Source organism: Cuculus canorus, chromosome 2 (assembly GCF_017976375.1).
Source record: "Cuculus canorus isolate bCucCan1 chromosome 2, bCucCan1.pri, whole genome shotgun sequence".
Classification (NCBI taxonomy): Eukaryota; Metazoa; Chordata; class Aves; order Cuculiformes; family Cuculidae; genus Cuculus; species Cuculus canorus.
The window spans coordinates 117,957,308-117,977,400 of NC_071402.1; the positions used below are offsets into that span (position 1 = coordinate 117,957,308).

Here is a 20,093-nt window from a genome sequence, read left to right on the forward strand (position 1 = left end):
ACACACTTTCAAAAGAAGTTAAGAATTAAAGAAGCTGACTCAGAAAAATTTCATCATAGGAAGTACAGAAATGCTAGAGCCTTCCTCCATGGGGTTTGCAAGAAACCTATAAATGTGCATGCTCCTGACTAGAACTGTTAGGGAGAAGAAGAAAAAAAAGAAGTAGCTGCTTAAAAAAAAAGCAGAACTCTTTATTAACCACTAGCATTTTACTCTTGTGCAGGCTGGCAGTGTCTCAGCTTTGATATCTAATGACTCGAGATAAAATCTGATGGGACAAGTAATATCTTTTATCGCAACTACTGGCTGGCTTAATAGCAGCCCCAAACTATGTGGTGCTTTAGTCCGTTACAGACCACTGCCTACACCTGCTTGCTCATGTGAATTTCTAACACTAGCCCTTGATTTGAGTTGGAAATATCTGATCTTACCTATCTTCCCTCCTAAGACAATTTCAGTTGCTGAAGGAGCTATTGTGTACCAAGTATGATCAGAGTGTGCATCCTAACTGCAGAACAGAGCAGCAGGAGATGGGATTGCTCCTCCAAGGAGTATAAAAGCAGCACCTGCCCAGCTCCTAGGCTTGCTATTACCTCACTTGTAAGAAAGCAAAACAAGTTATTTTTAAACACGAGGAAACTTATAGCTTCGTTTGCTGAAATCTATTAGTATCTCTGTGCAATTTAAATTAAACAATGGGGCTGAGACATTTGGATAGTACAATTTTGCCTGTAGCTGCCTGTTCAGTGCATTTTCTCTCTTACGAGATCATGAATTGGCAGGTTTAGGGTTTTTTTGGTGGGGATAAATGCGTGGGGAAGATACTATTTGCGGCTGCCCCTCCACTATGAAGCCCCTTTCTATAAGACAGACATTGAGGTCCCGGAGTGTGTCCAGAGAAAGGCAACAAATCTGGTGAAGGGTCTGGAGAACAAGGGTTACGAGGAGCGGCTGAGGGAATTGGGGTTGTTTAGCCTGGAGAAAAGGAGACTGAGGGGAGACCTTATCACTGTCTACAACTACCTGAAAGGAGGTTGTAGTAAGGTGGGTGTTGGTCTCTTCTCCCGAGTAGTAGGTGAGAGGATGAGAGGAAATGGCCTCGTGTTGTGCCACGGGAGGCTCAGGTTGGACATTAGGAAAAATTTCTTCACAGAAAGGGTTATCAGGCACTGGCAGAGGCTGCCCAGGGAGGTGGTTGAGTCACCATCTCTGGAGGTGTTTAAAAGACAGGTAGATGAGGGGCTTGGGGATGTGATTTAGTAGTGGACAGGTGTGGTTGGAGCTGATGATCTCAAAGGTCTTTTCTAACCTTGAGATTCTATGGTTCTACAAAGCACCGGAGCTGCTCCCCTCCAAGAACATCTCCAGGGAACTCTGACACACTCAGGGGTCCCGTATCACTCGAGTCCAGCTGCAAACAGCTGTGAGGGCCCATTCAGCACTCATGTCCTCTCCTGGGACCCCACCATGTATACTCGGATGTCTCTCTCCCTCCTTAGAACTGCTTGCTTTTGCCCTGTACAGCAAAACAGGGGTGGCCTGGCTGTGGCTGCTGCTCCAGCAAGGAACTGCGGGAGCACTGGTTTGGAGAAGGAGATGCAGGAACTCTGGTGATACAATATGTGGAATATTTCAAAGTGGAATATTTTGATTTAAGCTAAACTACAGGTAAGTTTTGTCTAAGCAGTTGAGGTTTTTGAAAGTCAGACAGAATGTCCCTCTGAGAGCATGTTTTCCTTAAGATGGTGATTTTCAGACACTGTCCTTTCTTTGAAAATTATAACGTATTGTGTGAGGAACAATTTGTGCTAAACAGATGTCTCTTCTTCTGTAATCACCTCTGTTTGGAATCCTTATTAATTTGAAAGGCAAAGTCACTTAGAGAGCTGGAGCCAGCTCCAAATTAACAGGAGTTTTGGCTATTGCAAAGTTTCATAATAACATTAAAATTAGACCTTGGAAAGTAATAGAATATGCATAAGATTTCTGGGAAAATATATACATATGCATGTAAGTGGGAGGTACATTCTGTAACAGCCTTTATCTCGTTGCACATGATTATTGGAGATCATTCCTGCATGTTGCCCAGGCCTGATAAAGGATGCTTGCTTTCTAAAACTCCAAAATGAGTCTTAGAAAGTTTTATTTGCTGACATTTTCGGTATCACTGGGTGGGAGAAGGAGATCACAGAATCACGGAATAGTTTGGGTTGGTAGGGACCTTAAAGATTATCTAGTTTCAACCCTCCTGCCATAGGCAGGGACACCTGTCTAGATCAGTCTGCCCAAGATGCACCCTGAGATGCGGGAACTCCAGGTGGGAGAAGGAGATGACAGAATCATAGAATTATAGAATAGTTTGGGTTGGAAGGGACCTTAAAGATCATCTTGTTCTAACTCCCCTGCCACGGGCAGGGACATCCCACTAGATCAGGCTGCCCAAGATGCACCCTGAGATGCGGGAACTCTGGGTGGAAGAAGGAGATGCAGTTGCTCCAGGTGGGAGAAGGAGATGTGGGAGCTCCAGGTGGGACAAGGAGATGCTGGAACTCCGGGTGGGAGAAGGAGATGCAGGAACTATGAGTGGGAGACCACAGAATCATGAGATCACAGAATCATGGAATCATAGAATAGTTTGGGTTGGAAGGGACCTTAAAGATCGTCTAGTTCCAACCTCCCTGCCATGGACAGGGACACCTCCCACTTGATCAGGCTGCCCAAAACGCACCCTGAGATGCGGGAAGTCCGAGTGGGAGAAGGAGATGTGGTTGCTCCAGGTGGGACAAGGAGATGCTGGAACTCCGGGTGGGAGAAGGAGATGCAGGAACTATGAGTGGGAGAAGGAGATGCAGGAACTATGAGTGGGAGATCACAGAATCATGGAATCATAGAATAATTTGGGTTGGAAGGGACTTTAAAGATCGTCTAGTTCCAACCTCCCTGCCATGGGCAGGGACACCTCCCACTAGATCAGGCTGCCCAAAACGCACCCTGAGATGCGGGAACTCCGAGTGGGAGAAGGAGGTGGAGATGCGGGAGCTCCGGGAACTCCTGGTGGCAGAAGGAGCTGCGGGACCCCGTCTGTGAGCGCCCCCCCACCGCCAGCCCCGCCAGCCCTGCTCTCCTCCCCGCCCCGGGCTGTCCCCGCGGCTCCCCCGCCCCGCCAGCCGGGGAGGGAGCGAGGGCGGGCGGGGAGAGCGGCGCTGCCTCCCGCCCCCTCGCCGTCCCGCCCCGTCCCGTCCCGTCCCGTAACCCTTCTCCCGGGCCGTTCTGCGGAGAGAGGAGTTCGGGGAGGGAGGGAGGGATGTCGCACGGAGCGCGAGTGATCCGCACCGGGGCGAGCAGCGCGGGACCCGCGGCGCCGAGCGCGTCCTCGGGCTCGGACGGGGACCTGATGGACGGCGCCTATTTCCGCTCGTGCGCCGGGATGCTGAAGGTGGCACAGATGGTGAGCGGCCGGCGGGGACCTGCCCGAGCCTCCCGAGGGGTTGCCTTTGGGAGAAGGGTCCGGAGAGGATCGGGAGGGCGGTTCGGGGCCGTCCCGGCCGCGGCGGGGCTGCTGCTCAGCTCTCGCAACTCGCGGGAAGAAGGAAAGTCTCGGTTCCTCCGGCAAAGCGAGGTGGGGAGGGAGGGAGAGAAGGAGGGAGGGCTCTGTCAGAGGGCGCCTTCGCTGCTTCTTCGCTTTCTTCGCTTCTCCCCAGGGCAGGGGTGAAGCCGGTGTGAGCCCGGAGCGACAGCGCCTGCTCCGAGTGCTGCCCGGCGTTGTGTTGAGAACCGCAGAATCATAGAATGGTTTGGGTTGGAAGGGGCTTTAAAGATCATCCGGTTCCAGCCCTCCTGCCATGGGCAGGGACACCTCCCAGCAGATCAGGCTGCCCAAAGCCCCATCCAACCTGGCCTTGAACACCTCCAGGGATGGGGCATCCACAGCTTCCCTGGGCAACCTGTGCCAGTGCCTCATCGCTCTCATAGTGAAGAAATTCCTCATTCTATCTAGTCGAAATCCGTCCCTGTCCAGTTTATACCCATTGCCTGCAGTCCTGTCACTCCATGCCCTGTTAAAAAGTCCCTCCCCAGCTTTTCTGTAGCCCCTTTCAGGTACTGGAAGGTCGCTATAAGGTCTCCTCTGAGCCTTCTCTTCTCCAGGCTGAACAACCCCAACTCTCTCAGCCTGTCCTCATACGGGAGGTGCTCCAGCCCTCTGATCATGTTTGTAGCCCTCTTCTGGACCCATTCCAACAGCTCCATATCTTTCTTATGTTGAGGATTCCAGAACTGGGCACAATACTCCAGATGGGGTCTCACAAGAGAGGAATAGAGGGGCAGAATCACCTCCCTCAACCTGCTGGCCACACTTCTTTTGATGCAGCCCAGGACACAGTTGGCCTTCTGGGCTGCAAGCGCACATTGCCGGCTCATGTCAAGCTTCTCATCAATCACCACCCACAAGTCCTTCTCCCTTTCTAATGGTAATTTTTAGTGTTAACAACTATTAACATTATGGTAGCTAATGGTAATTTTTAATATTAACAACTTAGTAGTTAATTATTACTAATGGTGACAATCTATCTCAGAGTTGGCTGAGAGAGTTGGGGATGTTTGGCCTAGAGAAGAGAACGTTCTGGGGAGACCTTAGAGCAGCCTTCCAGTATCTAAAAGGGGGCCTGCAGGATGGGCTTTTCGTCAGGGAGTGAAGTGGTAGGACAAGGGAGAATAGTTTTAAGCAGAAAGAAGGGAAATTTAGCTGAGGTATCAGGAAGAAATTTGTTGTGGTGATGCACTGGAGCAGGTTGCCCAGAGAAGTCGTGGATGCACCCATCACTGGAGGTGATCAAGGCCAGGATGAATGAGGCTTTGAGCAACCTGATGTAGTGGGAGGTGTCTCTGCTCATGGCAGGGGGATTGGAACTGGATGATCTTTAAGCTCCCTTCCAAGCCAAAGCATTCTATGATTCATTCTATGATTCTATGACACCGTGATGCAAAGGCACATCATGCTCCAGTGGAAGACCTTGTTTTTTAGCATGGGCATTTTTGGGGGAAAGCCAGGGCCGAGTGCCAGCACCAACAGTGGTAAAGGTGGACACCACGGCTGAGACTGCTTGTCCAGCTGGCTCCATGCCCTGTGTGCTGGAGACTTCCAGGCAGTGCCATGGTGACCCGAGGAGTGATCAGGGAGATGTATGGCTGAAAAGCAGAAGTTCAAAATAAATACATAGTGGACCACTGCCAGGATTTGAGCTGATGCCTTAACTTGACTCGGTGCAGGAAATTTTGCTCCATCTGCATGCGGAGAGGATTAACAGATGGATAAACTCTCATTTCTGTGGCACAGAATTGTCCATGGAGCGATTTGGCAGCTTAATTCCAGTAATGATAGTGAATATTAACAGATGGCTAGGAAAAAGCATGGAAGACAGTGTACAGGGATACTTCCTCACATATAGTCTCATCCTGCAAAAACTTGTACCTTGACAACAGTGTGTTGTGGAGTTGTTGCCTTCATTTTTGATAGCCTACAATGCCTTCCCCTCCCCACCCTGCATTTAATTGTCTGGTCATTTTTTTAAACCTGTGTAATTTATTAGCATCCATCCTCAATTGACATTAGAAGTTAAGAATCATTTTGTTGTAGGTTACAGAGGACTAATATCAGATGCTGAAGTCTCTATTTAAAAGACACCTTATTTCTTCCATTTCATTAACAGACGTAGCCTCATCCATCAGCTGCCTTTAGAAATGAGCCTCAGTATCGAGCAGCCTCATAGAATGTGACTGAGCACAGCTACCTGCATCTGCTGAGCACTTGAGCACTCATGAGGCTGCAGAGTTGTTCCTCTCTATGAATTCGGTTTGGTGGGAGTGCAAACAGTCGTGTGCTGCTTTCTTTTGGGTTGTTCTCAAACCATCACGTGGACTTGGAGTATCTTTTTGGAGGACAGATCACGTGTTCTTCTGAGTGTGTGTCTACATTGCAAATGAACCTGTAGTTCTAAAAGGGTAGACTGGCACTTTGCTGTTCAGCTGAAAGTCTATTTATTGTTTTGCTTTTACCACTGTGAGAAGAACAGTTCCTTTTATGGACTAGAAATACCTAGTCCTCTCTACTCTCCATCCTGCTGTGGTGTCACTACTGCTATGATGTGTGACTTACAGCTAGCACAGGCGTGCTGATGTGTGCTGAAATTTCAGTTTTGGTGTATATGTCATGTATGTAAAGCTATGTAATTGGATGTAATACTTCACATACTTTCCATAAAGTAATATTTTATCAGTGCTGTTCAATATCAAATTCATCAGAATTTAAGCTAGTGTTTTTCTTCGGTGACTTTAACAGCAGTTAAAGTAATGTAAATGGAGTTCTTTCACCTTCACGTTCTTATATCTTTCTGCTTTCCAACTTGCCTGTAAATAACATCAGTAAAAGTTATCTTTTAACTTTTAAAAGTAAAAGTTACCTCAGGGATCCAAGGAACTTTGGGCAAATGAACTTCTTTTGATGTGGTATCACAGTAGTGTCATCTTCTCAAGTAATTTCCTAAGAAAATGAAACATTTGTGCTGCATTGTACAGAAATTAGCAGGCTAGGTTACTTCTGGATTAATTCCTGCATGCAATCAAATACGGTGAGCTAAATATTTTTGCAATTCCCCTTTATCTCTTCTCAGACAGTATTTCCACTACATCCATGGATCCGTTTGTATTAGCATTTAGTTCTTCTGGTAAGATGTAAGCGTTTGATGTATCCTTCTTTGAAAAGAATTCTTTATGCTGAACCTATAAATATTCCTGCATTAGTGTTAGTGTGGCTGCTGGGACGGTGGTCTTACTAAGGAGAACCATTATGCTGTCAAAGGACAAAGATAGGATCTTCTAGGTTAGATATAAGTCACCCTAAATTGGATACTGGGCCTCTGAATGGCTGTGGTTATGAAGAGGGAACATTACTGGTTCTTGTTTTCTCTTTCTTCCTCAATCCATTTCACCAAGAAGTAAAGAGGGCGAACAAGAAAGAAACATTTTGTCATTTACTGCAATGTTAAGGGCTGTTTGCAGTGCTCGCAAGCTAAAAAAAAACTCCTATGTATATGTGCATGAAGTAATTTGAATAGATTTCATCAATAAGCTATCAAAATTATATGGAGGAAACAAGATAATTCTGTTACAAGTGTTCTTCTGTAAAAAAGGTCATAACACAAGGACTAAAACCCAGCAATCTTGGATAAGATGAAGAGATTGCGCAGCAATATGACGCTTACTGAATTGTTGCTACTCTCTACATGTTACCAGTGCTCTCTCTTAAGATGCCGAGTGCTGTGGTGTCTAGCACAGACTGAATCTAGGAAGCAAAAAAAATGTGTTTCTTGCCTGTAAGCCTGCACAAATTCCTTTCTTTTTTTTTTTTGCTAGAGAGTTCCTTTAACCTTGTAGAATGATTGTAGCTTTGAAATGATAACGGTTTTTATGCATTGATTTCCTGGCTTTCTAATGCTTAGGGAATTATCTCTAAATATTTTGAAAATGAAATGGAGGAGAAAGCATAGTTTTGTGACTTGTGTATTTTGCATGGCAGTAGGATAGTTTGAATGCTGTTCTTCATGAGTGAGTATTGCTAAGGTTAGTAGGGGCTCCGCTTTCAAAATCCAGTCTGAATTGAGGTTCTGATTTTAACAGGGAGTTACAAAGTATATTCAGCATCTAAACCATTTCAACTAGTTTAACTTGACGGTGATTCATATAGCGTTTGCTTTGTCTTTCCTTTTCCCCCCCTTTTCTTTTTGTATTTGCAGTTTTGCCAAGATGTCTTTTACGCACGGGATCCCGTTGTGGCCTCCGTGGTTCTATAGCAGCAGTGTACTAAGTAAGTGTGCCGGTGGGTGTGTATCAGTGTGCACGATACAACAGAGAAACTAAACAGCTGAATTTTAACCAGCTTGGCAAAATCGAGCCACGTGCCAATCTTCAGTGTGCCACAGTAACTGTGCTGATTTGTTTGAAGCATGTTTGCTCTGTGCCCATGCCACCACTGGCTTGTGTCATTACAGGACTTTCCAGGAATCTACATTACTTAGCTTGATGGATTCTGAGCAGATAGGTACTCGCAAACCTTTTGAGGCATCCTGTGCTGTTAGAGACAACATATGAATTTGCACCCATATTGTTGCCAAGGTGGCTCAGTAGGCAGCGTTCATAGATCGAAACAACTCTGGTTTAGCTGAATTTCTTATGCAGCCCTTCTGTGCCTTTTGTATTTTAAAAACTGACATCTGGATGATGGCACAAACGCTCTATTGGGCTCAGTCCTGCTTTCAGCACAGCCCGTGTTTGACAGCTTGTATGGGTATCCTTCCATCTTAGGCAGTTGCTGGTAGGAATGGCTGTGATTGTATCACCTGGCCATGTCCTTTTTTGCTTCTGTTTCCTCTCCTTCAGGCTGGGCCAAGCCAACTTTGAGCACAGTTCAGACTGTAGACAATTGTTTGCACAATAATGCTGCTGTCACTTGAGTGGACAATAGCTCTGGCACAGTAAGCACAGCCTCAGTATACAGGGTGTTTTAAGCTGAAAACACTGTGACTGTTTCAGCTCAGTCTAAAGCAGGAAAAAGCTCCTTCATCAGATAGAAAAGGAAAAAAATCTAGGTTATCTTCTCAAGGCTGAGGAAAAAATTTGCAAACAATTGCAAGGTAAACAATAATAAATTCAATAAAGTTGGCTTACCAGCATCATTTTAACTTGTTAAAAATACTAAGGCAATAGTTAAAGCTTTTCTGCGGAGTATCTATTTAATTTCCAAAGTGTGTCTTGACAAAAGCAAGTACATATTTGATAAGTAAACGGCCAAAAAGACAATCTTTTTTGGAAGTGTGCTGAGACGTCTCTGGTTAGTCATATATGAACATACAGTTGAATAATAGTATTCAAGAGAATATTAATATATCTATCACTAAAAGTTAGAAGATGCTGGTCGTTAGGTTGCTGGAGCCAAGGTAAATTTCTGAATGTGTTGGATGGTATCAGACAAATTTACTGGGCAGCTACATTTAGAAGAAGTTAAAATATGAAAAAATAGCGAAATATGTTAGTGGAAGAAAGCAATTCCTAATCAAAACTATTGATACAGGAAAAAGGAAAGTCACAAAAGCAAATTATGTTTAGAATGGTTTGAGAGCTACTCAATGTTCTAACTTGATCTTGAGCCTGAAGTGTCTTTCTGCCCATGGAGGTGATTGAAGTAAAGCATCGAATTCTTTGCAGCAATGTGTCAATGAGAAATGATTTTGCTTGTGTGGTGGTAATGGTGCTCAGTCTGAAGAGAGGGATTCTGGTGATATGCAGAGAAGCTGAAATTGTAAGCCTTTCTTTGGGTCCTGTGTGGACTGCACTTTCAACTTTCCATTGCTATCACTGTCTCTGTAGTTATTCAAAAGGAAGATAATGGCGAGAAGTAACAAGCTTGTTGAAAGTTGCTGGATGCTAACCTACAAAGCTTAAATTCAAATAGTTCTGTGTTCTGCTTGACTTTTCATCTGGCTGGTAACAGAAAACATGATAAATAATGCTGTAATAGCTGACAGTGATGTCTTATTTCGAGGCGTGCAGGAGGCATTTTATGTCTGCAAAGAAAATAATACTTGAGAAAAAACACCCCAAGAATGCACAGGTCTTCAGTCTGCAGCTATGTGATAAACTGCTGGCTAAGCAACAAGGAATGGGACGTGTTTTTTAACAGCAAGGTTTGGTTTTTTTCAGGACCTAAGTCAGAGCTCTGTGTTGTAGCTGCTAATTATTTTTGTTGTTCTGCTAGAAGCTGCAGTAAAAGCACCTTGCTTGGCATGGTGGGTAAAGAGAGAAACAATATCTAAGTCTTCGATGGCTCCAAAGTAAGCAGGAGCAATTGAGTGAGGAATGTCCAAACCTTGTAATTAAAATCAATAGCTCTGTGAAGTCCTGTTATTTCCATTCTGAGGTCACTGAAACAGGCTGGCTTGGCCAATTGTACTTTTTCCATGCTTCTACTCTGGGTGGCAATTTTAGAATTTCTGCCCAGGTATTTGCGTAAGAGCTTGGAGCAAACAGTGTGTTCCCTGTGTGTTAACCAAGGAGCTCTTGGTTGTAAGCTGACACAGTTTTATTTGATGAGACAAGAATCCACAAGAATCAGTCTAAGGATTTTTTCCTTTGTGTCTCACCTCCATGCAGCTGTTCTCAGCTGTGGCAGTGCCACTGTTCACAGGGTTACGCAGTAAACAAAACCAGGGAAGTTATGTAGCTGTACTTCAACTATCCTTCATTTTTCTTTTCTCCATAAGAGTTTTTAGAGAATAGTGCAGCCCTAGAGACTACTGTGAGCAAGACCAAGTGTCTGGCTTATAAAGGCAGGAACTACATAAGCCTGAAGTGGTTCCATGTGCTTCAAACCACAAGATGAGAATTTAGTCCTTTTTCTCTTGGGCAGGGGAAGGTTTTGTACCATCTGTTTTAATTTCTATCTCTAGTAATTTTTTTTTTTAATGTAGAAACTGTTCTAGAAGTCTAAAAATTCAACTCCAGTACATTTTCTAAAAAGACAATTATGATCATTGTCAAGTACTAGGGAATCTGTTCTGAATGTGTCAGTGAATGTTTTATTGGTGTCTTAGAAGAGGCTTCCTAAAAGCACGAAGTTGGAGCTACCTTTCATTGCTCATTTCACGCATCCATTAGGGTTTGTTGCAATGCATTCATTAGCAACCTTAGTGCATGTAGTGCTTTTTGTAGAGAGATTGTTGAACAAGAGTTAGCAAATACATTTTCTGAAACAAAAAAAACAGGAAATGAAGCCTAGAAATTTACCACATCACCTGAGACGTGTTTAGTATGCTTCAAAGAGCAGAGTGAAGTATTGGCAGTGGTTTCCTGGCACATTTGTTTTACAGGAAGTTAGATTTGCAAATGCCATTTAAAAATCTTCATCAGGTGTACATGGTGCCCATGGATAATGAGATGTGGTGAAAAGCATGGATTTTTACTGCTCTGTGACTTTCCTTCAAGAGATGCAAGTGCATTCCCGTTCTTCACTCTCTTTGGAGATGGTGTTCCTTGGAACGTCCTCCTTTCCTGCCACAGAGAAACAGAAACCTGGGATCAGTTCTTTCCGAGTGCAGTCTCCATTAGCTTAGAGCCTATAAATGATAAAGCGCATCTTGCCAAGCATTCCAGGCTGTAGATGCAGGAACAATTTGTTGTGTCTCATAGCACATAGCTCATACCTCAGTGAAGGCAGTACATCTAACCGGGGGGTTCGTTTACGTAGCTGCTCTGCATTACTGGGGTAACAGAGTATTGTCCCTCAAAGCCAGACAGTGCTTGCATGCTCTGAGGAAGTGTTTCTTCTCCTCTCCTCCCTGGGGAGTCCTTGTGAGATATTCACGCAGTACTGTCGCTGAGTTGTCTCCTTTGTCCTATTGTCACATCGTGCACAGTATGGCCTTGTCCTCCTATTTTGTGGCGAGATGTAAAGTATACAGCAGCCAGAAAGTGCTACTTTCTGTACACAGAGATCAAACTCTCAAATTGTTGTAATTTCCTTTTACTCACCTGTGAGCTTCCTCTTTTTTTTACATAACTCAGATTCTTAAGGCATCGTCACGACTGAAGCAGCTCCCTGTGCTACAGTGCAGATAGTTTGATGAACGTAGTGGCGAGTACAGGAATGTCTGGCTGGTCAAAGCTAGGTGGCTGTAGCTTTTAAAGCCAAAGCAAATTTGGCTGCTGTTCGCGTAACAATAGCAGCAGCTGCAACGCTTGTGGCTTCCTCTCCTGCTCACAGCTTCCCTCAAGTAAAATGGAAATGCGGTGGTGACAAGACTGAGAAACTGCTTAAAGGGAAAATTTTCTTAAAATGTTTTTGATAGTTTATTGGTTTTTTTCCCTTTTTTTTTTTTTAAAAAAAAATGCCATTAGTGAGTTCAAAAAACAAGTGCTGACTGCTGGGAGAGAAGTGTGCTGTTAACCTGAGATGACCGGCAGCAGCTGCAGAACTACAGAAAGACTTCACATACTTTCCTGCAAGTCTGTAATCATGTTCTGGGAAGGCCACTTCAAGAGCTCTTTCATTTGTTTGGGAAAAATACAGTCCCCAGATGCTGCTTGTTGCCTGCTGGCTAATTGAACTTTTTGTAGATGGCTTGAGCGAAGCTTCCTAGTAGACACAGAAGTGCTATCCCAACGTGTTTGAGAGGCCTGCCAGATTCCAGGCAGTCACTGAAAGCTGTCAACTGTGATAGTGCCGCTGGGGTATCTCGTCTGTTCTCATTTTCCCCCCCCTCATTCATTGCCCTTCACTTCCATGGCACCTTGCCAAGCGTCAAGTGTTTGCATTTAGAAAAGGTTGCTCTTTCGTGTGCTAAGGGCCAGTCTGATCCAGCAGCTAGGTTGGAAAGATGCCGGTTGGTCTGGAAATTGTCATTATGTTAGCGTCTTTGGTAACTCACCTGCTTTTTACTGATAAAAATTATGATGTTCTAGCACAGCTAACAGCACAGCCTTCATGGATGTAAACAAGTCCTCTGCTTGTTCAAGGAGACTGTGTGGAAGGCTCTGTTGCCATGGCTAACAACGCCTTTGCTGGAGATGACAGATACGAACTTTTAAACTGCTGTCTGTGCAGCTGCCAGATGCTAGTGTGGTGTTCTCTGGGGCAAGGAGAGATACGACAGGTGTTAACTGAAGATTTGAGTCAGTCAAGCAATAAATGCCTCAGACAATGAGAAGGGGTTGTTTTGTGAGCAGCATCTGTAAGGGCAAGTGATGAACAGATTGCTTGCTTAGGCTTAGCAGGCATAGGCACTGAGACTTCACTGAGCAGTTCCCAAGGAATTCTTTATCTCAGTAACTGCTTCCAGGAAGACGAAGTTGTATATGCTTTTTATGTTTTGTGCATCTAGATTGATAGATTATTAGAATAATTGTTGCCATGGGTTACTGGTTTTGTGTTATATCATGGGATCATAGATCCAAAAAATGGTTTGGGTTGGAAGAGACCTTAAAGATCATCCAGTTCCAACCCCCCTGCCATGGATAGGGACACCTTCCTCTAGATTAGGTTGCTCAAAGCCCCATCCAACCTGGCCTTGAACCCCTCCAGGGATGCAGTATCCATGACTTCTCTGGGCAACCTGTTTCAGTACATCATCACCCTCACAATAACAAATTTCTTCCTAATCTCTAACCTAAATCTCCCCTCTTTCATCTTAAAACTGTTCCCCTTCATCCTGCCACTGCACTTCCTGATGAAAAGCCCCTCCTCAGCTTTCCTGTAGGGCCCGTTTATGTTCCTATTTGTGTTTCAAGGAGCTGTATGCTAGTAGATATGTATTTGATATCCAGGTCAAGGGGGAAACTTCACAGCTTGCTGTGCAGAGTTTGTGGGTGTTTGTTCATAATACATGCTGTGTACCCTGGGCTTCAAGCAGCCAGCCAGTCTGAGCCAGGCTTGGCTAGTCAGGCAATTTGGGCTGTAGGTGGTATTGCCATGCATGGTCGGTAGATCCGTTTTTAGACAGCCGTGAACTTTTATGTGCAAGAGCTCTATAGCTCACAAGTAAGGATTAAGCTCTCTCTATATTGTATATCACTGATAATGTGTGACTTTATTGACTATTTAAAGAGCAGACAGTACAAACAACCCAAACAATATGTGCGGAGAATGGATTAGAGTAGTGGTTTCAGAGTTGCCTTGCTCCTACAAGGAGCTCTTCTTCCCCACCAATTAAAAGGAAGTATGTCAGATGAGGTCAGCAGCCCCCCAAGGAGGGCTCCCTCTCCAGACCCAGGGTCAATGAGCTCTGTTGAACAGCCTCGTAGGACAAAGTTCTCCAGCAATATTTGAGGTCAGCTGCCCCCCAAGGAGGGCTCCCTCTCCAGACCCAGGGTCAATGAGCTCTGTTGAACAGCCTCGTAGGACAAAGTTCTCCAGCAATATTTGCATGCTTTAAGTATCTTTGTACCTCCGTAAACATGTGTATTCCTATATACATCATTGTTGGATTCCTTTCCACCATCAAGAGCTACTTTTCTACCATTCCTTAGAACAGCTCAAACCTCTTAATTATTAGCTTCTACCAAACCCACTTTTGTTGGCTTACAGTTCTCTTCTCCCCCCAGTCTTTTTCTTTTTTTTTGCCTCTGAAGCACCTTGTGTGCTCCCTTTTCCACAAGCCTACCCACACTGTGGATCGTCTTCTCCTGACATTCTGTCTGACTCTTGGGTTGACCAGGTTGAGAGAACAGTTGATGTGGCTCTCCCTGTGGATCTAGATGTCAGAATTGCTTGCCTTGCGGAGGAGAGAAGTAACAGTCACAGCTTGCTGTGCAATTTCTGTATCTGCAGAGATTTGGTTATATTATTACAGCAGAAGCTGCACATACGCATGCTTTTTGCAGCAGCCAGGTAGTATTTTTCATCTATGATCATGGCTTGATTTCAGATAAAAGAGACCACCAGTGTGGCTGGCCGGACAGCTGTTACATTGAGGCTGTTTCCTGCACAAAGAAGTAATTCCTTATTAATAGATAGACAAGCTATGTGCTCGCAAAGTGTAAGGGTCTCCTGGCTTTATCCAGAGTAATACTTTCAGTCGTTGCAGGTGTCCAGAAAGACATAAGCACCTCTGAGAGTTAGAGGGAAAGCAGCTGTGTTTCCCAGATTTAATAACCTGCTAGGGCATTTGCTGTATTTCAAATGCTGTTCTTATCATTTGCAGACATGCTAAAAATACTGTTTTGCAATGAGTTTTATGTGTTTTGGGAATTGTTTGTAATTCAATATGGCACTTGTGCAATGTTACTCAACTATCACTTATGTTGCTGCAGTATTTTGAATGTTGTGTGTGCATCTTTTATGTAGATTTGAAAAGCTTACTAATTATGCTTTTAAAGTTAAAATGTTTTAAGTTAATTTTTAAAACAAATTTTTAATATTGAATTGGAGAGAAAAGAAATGAAATTATGAGGTTGATGGTGGTAACAAACTTATATTGTGGTTGGTTTTTTTAATTAATTCACGACCCGGTGAGAATATAGCATATTCTTTGCCATATAACTGTAAAGTCCTCAGCTTTCCATTAACAAGGTGCAGGATTTTATCGTGTCTTACAGTGTGGTGCAGTGGTGTTGGAGGTATTTGCAGGGATTGAGGCAGGGAGCTAGTTGAGCTGGCGGTGGTGGGATTGGTGTATTGTGTAAACTGTGAGCAGTGATAGGCAGGACTTAATTGTAGCTAGGCATTAATAAGACTTGCCTGTTTAATGATTGTGGCTAACACCCCATAACAAGGGCTTTTTAATAACATTATTCATAGGCTGGTTCTGTGCTTGCCACACATCCTTTTCTACCGCTGGGGCCTGTGCCTGAGCAGATAGATAACTTCTTATTAATAGATAAAGAATACCACTTGCTTGTACTTAGGATTGTCCTCTTATCTGAGTCGTAGAGGGTCTGAAGAAGATTATTTCACCTTTTCTCACCCTCTCACCATTTTTATCTTCAATAAATATCCTGTGGATGCTGGTGTACAAGAGAAGTCACTTATCAGAGGACAGGCAGCCGCTTTATTTTAGCAAAGCAGCCAGACAAGAAGGAAATCTGCCCAGACGCAGGGGCTGAGAGATTCTTGTGCAACCAAAGACTGACTGCTTCACAGAACCATGCACTTTGAAGGCAGCTGATTTCATATGACGTTAGTGAAGTTTTAAGTGGGCTGGGGGTTTTATCTCCTTTTTCTAGTAGGGGTTTGGCTGTTACAGCTCACATTTCCAACACCACCCTGGAAGAAGAAAATCTCAGTTGCCGCAGCAGTCAAAGCTGGTGCTTAAATTAGCTGAACCAGTCTTGCATGAACTACAATTGCAACCTTGGCCAGCGCTTCGCTCATCTTTCTGTTTTGGGAAGCTGTTAAAAAAAAATGTTTTATCCTGTCCAGAAATATGTACTTAATAATAAACGGGGTGTTGCCTCACTGTGTTGAGATGTAACATTCGGAAATGTATGGTTGCAGTCAGTGACATGTTTTCAGGGCATGGTTATCCTGATTGGCTCACTTAGGGATGGAAAATTCCACTTACTTGGCTGGTGTCACAAGCTGGAAACTTTGCCTTTTTTTTCATTCAAATATGAAAAGCATTTAGCATTTTTTTTTTAGAAAGGCAGTGATAAAACTGGATATGAGTCAGTGTTCTCCCTTGCTCCAGATCCGTAGACAATTTCTGTATTATTGCTTGCACTAGAACTTGGGTAAGTGTTAGGAGAGTGCAAATCGACTAGTTTTTATCAATTTAATGGATAGTTCTCAGGGTCCTCCTCTTTTCAGGTTCAGGAGGAGGGACCTCAAAGCAGTACAAAGGTTCATCTGTGCTCCAGCAAGTGCGATGGAGAAGCTCTGTTCATAACGCTGTTAAACAGCATCTGGGAGGGAGGGGAAAGCACTGTTTTGGTCTTCTAAAGGGTTAAATTGTCAGAGAATGGTGGAAAGGAAAAGCACTTTCAGGTATTGCCAACTAGCAATTGGCGACTGGTAAACCAAAGCTGTCTTTGTAGAGGTGTAGTACTATGCTGAATCCTACCCCCTGACCTTTTTCCCCTGACCTTTCTCCCCTGAAATTAAGTATTTGTAGTTAGTTAATTGCAATACATGTCCTGATGCAAGATAGTGGGGAAGATGATAACTAGGAAACATTAAAAGAGAGAATTATGGTGCGTTTGCATATTTTGGATGGGACAGAATAAAACATATAAAGGAGAAAAAATATGGAGTGTTATGTAGGGAAAGAAGAGGAAAGGGGGATAAAGAGCAGAAAAAAAAGTAAAGGAAACACTGGAGACAAAAAGTCATAGTACACCTTCTTATGGGAGAGTGTAGCAGAGGGGAGTATCAAGAAAGATAGGAAAATATTCTGCATAAAGCAAGAATGTGGTTATACATTGCATGGCAAAATAATTCAATGAAAAGATAATGCAGTGCTGGGTGGATTACGCCTGACAATGTGTGTGTCACAGTACTATGGTAAATCTTTGAGATAAGAGTTATAGTGTTTCTCTAGAACAGGACATCTTGCGGCAATTTTACTTCTTATCAACGCTTTCTTTCCTCCCTGAGGTTTAGCTGGCGTTTCACATCTTGGTTCTATATAGAAAAAGAAAATTATTTTCCATACTTAAAAGTTGCACAGTAAGACAGCAGTTTCAGCCTGTCAGTTCGGGATATGATCTTGAGATTTGTAAAACCCATGTTCAGTTCCTTTTTGCAATGAAGATTTTTAATTTAATTCTTGGTCCTACTGCAGCATCTAGAAGTCGCAGGCAAGGAGTAGGCCACCCACAGTGGGTTAACACCTTCCCAGCCTCTCATTCCCGTCTCCTGCAGGGTGGGGAGAAAATAGAAGACTCAAGGATTGAGATAATGACAATTTCATAAGGAAAGCATAAGATACAAATGCAAGCAAAGCTAAAAGAGGAATTCATTCACTACTCCCCATCCACAGGCAGGTGTTTAGCCACTTCCTGGAAAGCAGGACCTCAGCATGTGAACTGGTTGCTTAGGAAGACAAACACTATAGCCTCTAACATTTTCTCTTGTGCTTCCTTTTCTTGAGCTTTTAACATTGAACATGACATCTTATGGTCAGGAATAACCCTTTGGTCAGTTGGAGCCAGCTGTCCTGGCTGTGTCCCTTCTCCACGTCTTGCCCACTTGCAAGCCTACTTTCATTGGGATGAAGAGATGGAGAAAGAAAACCTTGCTGCTGTGCAAGCACTGTCCAGCACCAGCCAAAAGAAGTGTTATCAACACTGTTTTAACCACAAATGGAAAGTACAGTGCCAGACGAGGTGCTGTGGAGGCAGTTAAGTCTATCCCAACCATAGCCAGTATATCACCACTGTGTGGGGTGTTGTACAGGCACAGTGGGACACTGGGATAGAGTAACTCTTACTTCACAGTCAGTAACAGAATTGTGATAGAACAGCTGAATATGGGCAAGTGATAATGTGCGGTACAGAACAGTCAGGAATGGTCAAGAGGATGAATAGTAAGTACCCTTAGCTTTAAAGATTGTACTTCCAGTTAGAAAAGAGTTTATTTGCAATGTCTTGTGCGTAGCGGTTTCTTCACAACACATGATAACAAAATAAATAAGTGACAGCCAGGAAATAAATACCAATTTCCATTTTACAGTGAGCTAGGACTCTCATTTTCGTTTATCTTGTGTGGTGGAATGGCAACAAATCAACCAAAAAGCACAAAGAAACAACTCTCAGAAGACCAACCTTTTCCTACTGTTTTACTTGTTCTGTGGTTTCCTGCTAGGATGGTTTTGTGTCATTCCCACACATGTTTTCACCTGTGTCTTACATCTGTGATCTGTTTATTGTTGATTTGGGCTATTTTCTGGGGGAGTGGGAAGGTGGGTTTGTTTGTTTGGCTTTTGTTCTAATTCACACTATAAAGAAAAACAGACAACTTAGAGTCTTATTAGTGGTGTTTAAGGGTGCTCACTCCCTTATTTTGAATATCTAAAGTGTTTTGAAGGTGAAAAACTTCAGCACAACGTGTGTGAAGTCTTTACTAGTCCTCATTTGGTGAATGGGGGAGCTGAAGCAGCAAAAGACATAATTTACCGAAGTTCATACAGCAAGATAGTTACAAAACTGGAATCAGAATTCAAGAACCAGAGACATACAGTTCCTTCTTTGTTGTGTTAGTGTTTGTGGGAATGCATCTTTAATGCTTAGAATATTAGGTTTTCCTTTACAGTAGGTTCTTGTCAATAATGGAGATCATGCTGGATTTATATTTGTGCAGGTAGCTGTGCCTGAGGAAAATTTAGTTCTCTCCAAGTGTTACAGGTGAATTAAGTATTGGTAATAAAGCCAGAGCTTTATTTATTAGATCCATTAAAGCAAGACAGTAGGAAAAAAGATCATACAGAGCACTTGCACAGATTGATTCCTGGGTTATAAAGTTGTTCTGTGGTCAGATAAACTGCAGTTTTCTACAACATGATCAGAAAATGCTTAGTGGTGCTAGCTGGCCTGTAGGTACATGGAGAATAAAACAAGTCCTTTCTCGTGTTGTGGTTCCTTCGTTACCCTCAGGACACTAGTGAGGAAAATTGTGTCTATAATCTTTTGAGTGGTGGACATGCACTTCTACCTGCCCCTTCCTTGGAGTGGGTGGTTCTCTGTTGATTTGCTTTGAACTTCCCAGCATGTTCCAGGTTCTTATATCTTTGCTGCTTTAATCCAGCACAGCTATGTTGGTGAAGGTGAGTCCGGCCTATTAGTCCTGAGATGCAGGCAGCTATTAGAATCATAGAATAGTTTGGGTTGGAAGGGAACTTAAAGATCATCCAGTTCCAACGCCCCTGCCGTGGACAGGGACATGTCCCACTAGATCAGGCTGCTTAAGGCCCCACCCAAGCTGGCGTTGAACACCTCTTGGGCAGTTTGATGGTGGCCCATGTGAAGACTGGAAACCACAAGAAGATCTCGCAACTAAAGGGTCTGAGAACTGTATTGCAGCTTTGCTCTTGATCTCAACATCATGCCCATTCCTGAGAAGCTAGGAAGTTTGGAGCCAAGCTTTCTCTGTAATCTAACTGCATCTGCAGAACTACAGCCAGCCAAGAGTAAGCACAGGGAGTTAGGTGGAATTCAAACCATCTGAAATCAGGACAGTGGCATCTGGACATAATGCCACGGGTATTTTCTGCAGTGTACATTTGCCTTGAGAGTAATTGGAAGTTCGATCTTCTTCCTGTATATAATCTCTCCTTTGCTTAAGAAGATGTTGAATTTTCCTGGAGTGGAAGATTGACTTCCTTGAAGTCTTGATACACATTTTCCTTCTTTTTTACGTAGCATAATCAATGATCAGTAGACTTTATATTCCCATTCTTTAACAGGGGCAGGAAGAATCAAGAAGGAAAACAGCTGATTTTTAAAAAGGAACAGTATTTCAGCATTTCCAGGGAATGCTTAAAGCAGCATTTTATAGCACAGGGAAAGAGAATTTTTCTTGTCCAGTCCTTCCTTATCCTCTGTAGCCTGAGACG

The 20,093-nt window shown here is 43.6% G+C and overlaps 1 protein-coding gene across 1 annotated transcript in view; it reads left to right on the plus strand.

The window, feature by feature from the left end:
- Positions 1 to 3,287: 3,287 nt before the first annotated feature.
- Positions 3,288 to 20,093, plus strand: part of CMTM7 (CKLF like MARVEL transmembrane domain containing 7) — a 30,492-nt gene continuing 13,686 nt past the window's right edge. Inside the window, exon 1 of the mRNA XM_054058507.1 lies at positions 3,288 to 3,448. Coding sequence (XP_053914482.1) covers positions 3,305 to 3,448 — 144 coding nt within the window. The 5' untranslated portion in view covers positions 3,288 to 3,304. The remainder of the gene's footprint in view (positions 3,449 to 20,093) is intronic.